Here is a 9,701-nt window from a genome sequence, read left to right as displayed (position 1 = left end):
AAAATAGCAGAAGAATTCTTTCTATCAAATCAGTTCATTTAATTCTCTAATTCTGAGTGTTAATCTCTGTAGAAACTTTTTAGTTAAGTTGCAGAGATTCTTTACAAATATAGATTCGGATAATTCCTCAGTTAGATTGTTTCCAGTTAGGTTTATAGATCAAGTTCTTATAAACTGGAATGAGCATAACCGTCAGCAAGAGTTTCTTGTTGACGGTTCTCTCTTGCCCCTTGGGGCAAAAGAACAAGCACCCTGCGCACAGGTGGTGTCATGTGTGCAGTGAGTGCTCGCTCGCGGCAGCTGCTGCGCGTGGGCGTGGCCTGCGCGCGGCTATTGCTGCACGTGGGTGTGGCCTCCGCGCGGGCGTGCCTGCGCGCGGGTTCCCTGCGCACGGCGCTGCTTGCGCGCGGGTTCTCACGCGCAGGCGGCTGTGTGCAGGTCGATCCTGCGGGCAGATCCCTTGGCAGCAGGCGGTTATGTTCTTCCTGCCTGAGCGAGACCTCACCGATTGTTATGTAGAGAATCGATTAAGCATGATGAGTTAAGATTCGGATGAAATCAAACACAGAAAAGGTAAAAGAAAATGAACTCTGAACAACAAGAAAATCTTTGAATTAAACAAAACAACTCTGGTTGTAAACTGCTGAAGAACCTTGCAAGGTGCTTCAATCCCAACTGAGATTCTCCAAGAGGGAGAAGAAAACAAAGCTGAACCAGCTCAATCACTCCGACTTCGTGTCACGCCCTGTCCGACGAGTCGGCGATCTTCTTGAGCGGGTACTCTTCAGCTTGCTTCTCCTCCCACTCCAATGGCTCATCAGCTACTGGAGGGTCTGCAGAACACCTTCTTCTCCAAGCCCTAGCTTCCTTAGAGAAAATTCTGGACAACCTCAAAATGAACTCTCAAGAGAGTATTTATAGGTTTCTCTTAACACATGCCCCGGGGGCATTTTTGGAATTTTCTTCTTCTTGAATTTTCGCCAACTCCTCTTGATTCTTGTCGTCCTCCTTTGGTTGTCTTAACCTGTTTCTGAACTTACTAACCAAAAAATGTCAAATATAATCCACTTGATTCGAAGAATCAAGTGGGGTTAGTAATTTTATAAAATAATGCATATGCATGACAACTCACATGAATTAACTAAATATTCTTGATGCTTTGATACTTAAAAGTCTAAATATTTGATGACTTATTGAGAGTCATCAATTTTTAATACAATGGATGGCCAGATCTTCTTTTTAGGGTCATGATCCACGTCCATTATGGTCCTCCAATCAGCATTGAGACCTTTGAAATACCCCCTGGACGTTCAAGGCTTCTTTCCTTAATTAGCATTAAAGGTGCTATCTTTAAGTCTCCACCCTTGGATGTTTTGTGGATTGAATGGCTGGATCTTCTTCTCTGGCTTGGATCCACGTCCAAGGTTGTCCTCCAATCATCATTTAAGCCCCTGAAATATTCATAAATAATCATGACTGGACCTTCCCCTTGCCCTCCTTTGTTTGGCCCAACATGCCTCTCATAGTGGGCTTAGTGGAGCTTCCTTAGTGGGCCCTTAGACTAGAGCCAACTGTCTTGCTTTGGGCCTTCTTTCTTGGCCCAGGGTTGTGGCTGAGCCTGCTCCTCTGGTCCAAATAGCTTCCTCTTCATTTAATTATCCCCTTTATTCATGAAAGTTTCACCTAATTCCTGCATCTTCCACATAAACTAAGAAGAGAGTGAGATTCATTCCACTTAACTCATTGAGTTAAGTGGGGTTAGTCCCACAAATGATAATAATTAACTCCAAATTAGAAAAAGGTGATTTTGTTTCATGATGTTTCACAACTTAACATAAATTTTGATAATATATCCAGATAAAGATAAAGAAGTACATAAATTAGCTGAATTTGCACATATATATTACTATCATTTTGGATTTATTAGTAATAATACTGAAATGTAATGGGGGGGAATACGAGGAGATACCTGATTTGACGGGGTCCATGACAAGAATACCCGGGTCGACGCAATCCGAACAATGAAGAGGCACCCAGAATCGGATAGACACCGACAGGTTGGATCGTGGCGTGTGGACGAACCAGGGCGCTCGGGTCTCAGGCGCAAGCGGGGCGCAGTGGGTTTGCGCGGTGGCACGCGGCTTGGGTGCGCGTGAGGCAGCCAGTGTGAGGACGCGAGGCGGGGGCACCCGAATGAGCGACGACCAGGGGCCTGCGCGTGGCCGGACAACTGAGGGCCGGTGCACTGGCGGGCAGCCAAGGGTCGGTGCGCGGGCGGCCAGCCGTGGGCAGGTGTGCAGACAGGCGGTCGAGAACCGGCGCGCGGGCGGTGGCTGAAGGCCGGCGCGCAGGCGGGCGGTTGGCGGTCGACGTACGGGTGAGGGGTGAAGACCGGTGCACGGGCAGGTGCAGCAGCGAGATGCCGGATGACTGCACCGGGGTCACGTGGGGTGGACGGAGACGCTGGCGACGGTGGTGACAGGGTAGTCGGCGGCGGCGATGTCGCAAGAATCTTGGTTTCTTGAAAGTAACCGCTTCAAGAACTTCAAGAGGGAAATGGCGGGCGCTGGAGTTTTGGGGTTCTTGTAGCGAGACGTCAGCTGACGCCTTAGATGGTGTTGTTGATGGCGGCGGCGGGCGGCAGCAAATCCTGGAGTGATCTTGACGAGGAATCGATGCGACGGCAGCCTCCAAGAACGGTGAGTCTTGATTTCTCAAGAAGCATCCCGGAGTAATCTCGATGGGGCGAATGATGACGGCTTCACGGAGTGGTCTCAACGTGAAGATGTGTGGCAGTAACTCACGGAGTGGTCTCGACGTGAGGACGGGAATGGCCACGTTCCCTCTACTCTCTAAGCTCTATCTATTTCTATCTCTCTCTAACACTATGATATGAAAGAAACATACTTTTCAATTCAACAAAAACCTTCTTCCACTTGGGCATGCTATCCCCTTATATAGTGAGGACAGGTGCCAAGTGACGTCGGGTAGAGGAAGAATCGTTGCGAGACGTGGTTCGTCCTCTATTCAACGGTTACAAGAAAAAAAGGAAAAAACACATGGACGAGGCCCAAACACCGGCCCAGTCTGTAAGATCCATGAAAAAAAATTACAGTCAAACAAGACAAACAAAATGCGAAAATGGGAAGATACTTACGCGGAGTATTTAAACCCAGGATGGCGAGAGTCGGCGCGAGCAACCCCGTGTGGTTAGACTCATCCTGTCCCGGCGTCAATTGGATGGTCCCCCATCAAAAAGGGTCCAATATGGGGGCTCATTTTCATAAGGAATCCCCTTTAAAACAAAATAAAAATACTCAATGATAACGAGAGATGACCCGTGCTAAAATGTCACGAAAGTGATACAACACATGATGACACAAACACGAGCATGATGGACAAGAACACGACAAACACGAACAAGATAAAAAAACGAACAGGATGATCACATGCTGATGAAAATCAAGACGGAGAAATACGGACGTGCTTTACTCGGGGTATTTAAGCCCGGGTATCTTCACTTGCGCCTTGGCGTGCCGGTCATGCTGGACGCGAATCATGGGGGCCGTGGATGATGGAGATGGCGGCTCTGAAGACGTCTTTGATGGAGTAGGCTGGTGCTCTCCATCAAGCCCTTTCTTCTATTAATTTTACTTGCATTGTTAAAGGAGAAATATAAAATATAGCTCCACAAGTATAGATACTTCCCATACATTTAACACAGTAAATCGACCCATTCTTAGACTCACCAGATAATAACAAAACCAAATATAAGATCCTAGGGAATTGTTTTTTGGTATTTTTATGTGATAAAATAACCTAGTGATTTTCTTGATTATAATATTCAAAAAAGGGCTTAATTTTCAAAAATGAAATTTTGGAAATAATAAGACCTCAACGGTTTTTTCTTGCAGACTGGAAAAATAAATTACAAGGGAGTCTGAAAGAAAATTTATGTTAGGTACTGGCACTCTCAGAACAGGATTTTGGGGGAACACAATGCTGCCTTGTAAATATTACCATAAAATCCTTAAAAATTTTAAGATATCATGTTCAATAGTTGGATAAATCTAGGTGTTGATCTCCCTCTCTGTCCTACTTGCCACAAGTGCAGCTTATGGTTTGGCATCTTCGTATACTCAGAAAAGGGCATACTGGATGTCATGAATTTCTACATGTTTGCATTGCTTTTCTCAAAAATAATTCCTGCTTCAAAACTTAGTTGATTACCTCATTAACGCTTTGCAAACTGCAGAGGCATAATTATGTATTTCTGTATGATTGGAATAGCCTTCATTGCTATAATGATGCATATCATTTACATGCAAATACACACTTGGAATATATGATATTAATGCAATTATTGGCATGTTATCAAATGGAAGGCCAGATTAAACTAGTTTGGTATTAAATAGATTTCAAGGAACATTTAATATTTTTTAATCCCAGAAATATAGTTTTCATAAAATTTAAATTTGGAATAGTTATTAAATAAAATGCCATATTTAAAACCATTTAAATGCCTCAAATTAAAATCATGAAATGGCTGGTTAAAGAATTATGGATGGTTTGACCAGGATGGTTTTCAACTTGCGGAAAATAGAACAAGCCTGGATTTGATAAGGAGATTTGGATTTGGATAATACCGTGAAGTAGCTTAAAATTGCTATGTATCTTTTTCTGTCAATGCCCAATTTTTTTTAACGCCATTGATTTACAATAATATACTTGATTCATTTTTCACTAAACTAGATTTTACTAGAATAAATAACATGTAGCTATTAAACTTGAGTATAGTATTTTTCAAGTCATATAATTTTTTCTGGTAAATAGAGGCAACTAGATGAGACACAGTGACTGAAAATAGAGTGTAGCAAGAAATCTCCACCCAGGTATTGTATCTCAGGTAGTTCATGCAAATGAGTTAAATATTTATGACCGAATGGGAAGATATTTTGATTTTTAGATTTTTTTAATTTTTCCTTATTCATTTGACTATGGTCTTAGTAGTTGAGACTATTTTTATATAAAAGCATCAGTGAAGGACTATGAAATAGCAAATATCTATGGAATACCACAAACCTGTATAAAAACTAACTTTCTGCAATATAATCCCTTCACTACATAATCACTTAGTATCTATGATCTATGAATCACTTAAAATTTTCAACCTAATTGAGTCCCCTTGTTAATCTTTACCATTAGGATACATGGTCTACCAACCAATGGAGTGAGACAAGTCGGACTTCGTTCAACCATTAAAGTGTCAAAAGGCCAATATCGGGTCACCAAAGGTGTTGCATGTGATAATTATAAGTTATTCCTAATAATGTGGATACCCATTCGAAGCCTATATCAACTCGTTAAATTATCAACGGAATTTGCACGTTAACTTCACATATACACTTAACTTCGTTTTGTAACGGTAATTTATAAGACGTATTACTTTTGTATCTGTATCCTCAACATAACATATGTTCCCTGTGAATTCAGTTATCCGTACAATCTCTAACACTGAATTTATGGTCCCTACGCATCAAGCAGAATTGTAGTTTGCCCCTAACGCTGAACGGGTGTAACTGCGCATTAAATGATATTTTCATGCCCAAATACACCGTTCTTATCAAATTGTGCTTACAAATGACTCGACCTTGGACACTGTGATGGACTTAAAACATTCTGGAATAATCAACATCGGTAGATAATGAGAAACATGTTAATGTCTGGTACAATGTTATATATCACAATCAAAAGTTTGGTAAGAATAATCGATGTCAATAGAAAGAACACGGACAGCCAACCATTGGGATCCCTTTCTGTCTAGTTGGAGAGATGAACTGAAATGGTCGTGTTTGCCACAAATTTCTAGATATCAATAACTTTAGACTCCATTACCCTGGCAACCATGTTCGCAAGGCCCTCCTTAACACATTGGCTTAGGAGCTCAGGGTCAGGAATTATCTCTTCAGCAACAAGGAACTGTATAAAGGCTTTCCCATCGTAGGAAAACATATGGACGTCTATTGGCTGTATTACACAACAAAAAAAAAAATTAACCAAATAAGTTTACCCTGTCCACAATAAGACCGAACACTAATGAAAACATTACCGCAGGTAGACCGCTAAGTGTAACTCCAATTTTCGTTATTCGATTTCTCGCAAGCTCGACAGGACTTGACGGACCAATCATGTTAGAAATGATGAGGCTGGTGTTGTGGCGAATTTTGTAGTAATACGATGCCAGCGCCTGCGTAAACTTCATAATTGTTAGCTAATTGAAACGAATGGCAAATTTTTTCTCTTTGAATAGCTGCGGATTCAAGAGATGAAATTTTCATTTTCGATATATTGAGATTTATTGAAGACCCAAACGAAACTTTGTATTACCTCTATTCCAAAAGTTTTTCACTTTGAATAGCTGCGGATTCAAGAGATGAAATTTTCATTTCGATATATTGAGATTTATTGAAGGCCCAAACGAAACTTTGTATTACCTCCATTCCAAAAGTTTTCGTCACAAGTTCATTGGCACCATGAGAATATTGATCTTCAGAAGACGTCTTCCTTTTATCAATCAAGTCCTTGGCTTTCCTAACGTAGTCAAGGGGATCGTTCACGTTCTTCTCCACCACGATTGGCAGCGTAAAGTAGCCAATTTTGTTTCCCCATTCTATTTTTTTACCCTGCCTTATTGATCTCAATATATCCTGCCAATATCACTAGATTAGTATTTCCTCGAAATTCCTCCAATTTTGAAACATATTTTATCTGTAGATATTCATTTGGAACGTAAAAGCAAAAGAAATCTCAAAAGAGTGAGAGGCAAAACCTCTGGTCCTTCTCCTCGAACATTAACAACGATCTTCCCGGTGATCTTAGCATCCCCTGAGGCCGCTGTTTGCCATGGAGACAGTAAACTTAAAAATTCTTACAAAATCAAAACCGTTTTATGTGTTGTTTCTAAAAATAAAGATTCTAACCGTAAGATGGCTTGGATTCTAGATATTTCGATAACCCGTAAGATACAGCGCCAACCAATACATCATTGATCTTCTGCAAAATACAACAACACTTTGTCTCATATTCTGAACCCAGAAACGGTAAACATAGAAAGTTTGGTCGTAAAAATATAAAGAATACTGTACGACGGCCATTTTTGTCATTTTTTTCCAACACCCTCGTATCATGAATGTTTTTTTGCAAATAATTTTGAAATCTGTATCGTGAATATGTTTCTCTACTTGGCAGAAGAGCAATGATCTTATTATCGAAAATATGAAAACTGCCATTGTAAAATTATGAAAAATACTTGAAGAAAGCCGTTTAGAAAAAATATGGCATATCTTGACAACAACTTAGCCCGTTGAGTTGGTTTTTCAGCGCCCTCATATCGTTAACGTTTTATCAAATAAGTTCAGAAGCTGTATCTTTCCTCCAAGTTCACCCAATATTGATCAGATCGCGACTATGATTTTCTAGAACATCAAATGAAGTTACTCAAAAAACTATGAGAAAAATAAATAAAGTACCAGCATAAAAAATGAAAAAGAAATTCACACAGCTATTTCTTGAAAACGTGTGAGATCCAGATCCAGTGAAGAACTCACCGCGTTGAGTTTGTTTTTCACCACCCTCATATCATCAAGTCTCAGTACTAGAGAAGCCAACTTCCTCCGCCTATCTTCAAGGCCACTTGTCTGGGTAACAAACCTGAGATCCTCATTTCTGCGCGCTACAAGCCTATTCTGTTCTAGAGCGAACGCTAACGTGTCACCCGCTTTCTTACAACTCCTCCAAGCACTTGCCGCTCGTTTTACAACTCGGACAGCGAAAGAACGTTGTTCTTTGTTCCCTCTATCGCTGAAGATCGGTATATCTTCGCTGAGCGCGTCACAGGAGGACAGAAGAAGAGCCAGGAGAGAAACACAGTCGCCGAGAGAGTGATGGAAACGAAGTACTAGAGAACGACGTTGACGTGGAAGAACGTGCACTTCCCATAAGGGTAAATTCCGAGTTAGAGGCGCCATCGATGGAAGCGTTTCCAAGTACCGGTTGATGTAGGCGTTATCGTCATCCTGGTCACCACGACGTCCTGGACAAGAAGATTAACGGACTTTTAGTACACAAAACTTCTGAAATCAATTTCGCTACTTAGAAACTAAATAATCTCTAAGAACGACGCTTCGACAGCCTTCTGATAAAAAAATAACTGTCCATAGATAGCCCTCTGGGAAGAATTGGCCAGTAAATATTCGTCTATATTACCCTGCTTTTTATCTTCATCTGGTACGGTAATTATTAGGCTGTCAATGTCTAGCTTGGGGAGCTCCTTCCAGCGCAGAATCCCCCGGTCTTCTTTTACCTGCCAATTCATCCCGAGTGATGATGTAAATTAGTGTTCGGACAACGTTGAAAAGGACGTTGAAGACTTCATTGTGTTTGACGATGACGCTGACGATGTCATTTTCAACGTCCACGTTAAGGGAATAATAAAAATAGAGAGTTGTGTCAACCACCCTGGTGTCAACCACCCTGGTGATCTGAAATTGACGGGTTTTGGTGGTTGAGGATGATAGACTTCGCGGTTGACAGAATGTCAAATATAAATTAACATTGTTGGGACGTGGGGTCAGATGACAGACGACGGTTTGGGCTGGATGGACAAGACTAAACAAATCCTCTCTCGGTGACCTGTCCCGTTCAATGGCTTGAACGAGATGGAAGAAGACATGACAGGGTAGATATTGCAACAAATGAAGGGAATCATTGAAGAACAGCATCCTTCTTCAGATGAAGCTTGTGCCCTTGCGATCAGCTAAAGCTTTTAACAAAGTTGACAGAGCGCTAGAATTTTAATACAGTACCAGAACCAAGATTTAAAGGGAAATGTTGAAAAATAACAGGGTGCTTACGATGAAAAATAGCACCCTTGCTATCAATTATAGCTTTTAACAAGATTTGTTCAAGATACTCCTTAAAGATGAAAAGTATTGCCCTTGCTTTCTGCTATAGAATTTGGTAAAGCCCTTAAATAGTAACATGGTATCAGAGACGAGAGTTGTGGAGGCATGTTGAAGAGCTACAACTCCCCTACGGTGAATGGGACGTGGGGGCAAATGAGAGATGATGCTATTGATATTTGTTTAGACTAAACAGATCCTCCATTGAGTCAACCATTCCGAAACAGGACGAAACAAGTTCGACAATGCAATGGATGGAGGAAAGTCTTCAAAGACAACATATTTCTTACGATGATAATAGCACCCTTGAATTGCTTTTAGCACAGTTGGGATGAGGAAAATTGGAAACAGTATGGGTTTATATTGTTTTCCCTTCCGGAGCTCAGGACAGATGACAAATGACAGGATGGGTCGTATCCTTCTTGTTCGTCATCCGTCCAAACTCAAAATCTTTAGATGGTTTTGCTCACCACTGATCGAAGCCGAGAGCATCGGTTGGCAAGGGATGTAAGAGCTTCCTTCACTGCAGCCACATCAATTTGTTGCTCAAAGCTGACAAAGCAGTCTATGGAGAGCTCCAGTTCTGGGCGGAGAAAAATTCGGCTTGAAGGAGAAACAGGCGCGTTGTACAACGCGTCGTCTGTTGATCCTCCACCCCATCTGACTCTTACCATTTTTGGAGAAGGTAAAGTTCACCTCCAAGACAAGTAGTCTTCTCTCTTCGTCTTCAGGGATGAATAT

General features: G+C 41.5%; 1 protein-coding gene across 2 annotated transcripts in view; it reads right to left on the bottom strand.

Annotated features, from left to right (window-relative positions):
* Window positions 1-5,710: 5,710 nt before the first annotated feature.
* The window catches only part of LOC144708756 (wax ester synthase/diacylglycerol acyltransferase 2-like), a 4,019-nt gene continuing 28 nt past the window's right edge, over window positions 5,711-9,701 (bottom strand). Inside the window, exons 1-8 of one of the 2 annotated variants that reach the window (XM_078582197.1) lie at window positions 9,431-9,701; window positions 8,266-8,362; window positions 7,608-8,092; window positions 6,981-7,053; window positions 6,830-6,894; window positions 6,495-6,707; window positions 6,110-6,247; window positions 5,711-6,027 (exon numbers count right to left, since the gene is read on the bottom strand). The exon at window positions 9,431-9,701 is cut by the window's right edge and continues 25 nt beyond it. In XM_078582197.1, coding sequence (XP_078438323.1) covers window positions 5,866-6,027; window positions 6,110-6,247; window positions 6,495-6,707; window positions 6,830-6,894; window positions 6,981-7,053; window positions 7,608-8,092; window positions 8,266-8,362; window positions 9,431-9,634 — 1,437 coding nt within the window. In that variant the 5' untranslated portion in view covers window positions 9,635-9,701 and the 3' untranslated portion in view covers window positions 5,711-5,865. Of the gene's footprint in view, window positions 6,028-6,109; window positions 6,248-6,387; window positions 6,419-6,494; window positions 6,708-6,829; window positions 6,895-6,980; window positions 7,054-7,607; window positions 8,093-8,265; window positions 8,363-9,430 lie in introns of those variants that run through there. The other variant, XM_078582198.1, reaches the window with a different exon arrangement.

Source organism: Wolffia australiana, chromosome 10 (genome assembly GCF_029677425.1).
Source record: "Wolffia australiana isolate 7733 chromosome 10, ASM2967742v1".
In the NCBI taxonomy this organism is placed as follows: Eukaryota; Viridiplantae; Streptophyta; class Magnoliopsida; order Alismatales; family Araceae; genus Wolffia; species Wolffia australiana.
This window is presented reverse-complemented; position numbering and strand designations above follow the sequence as displayed.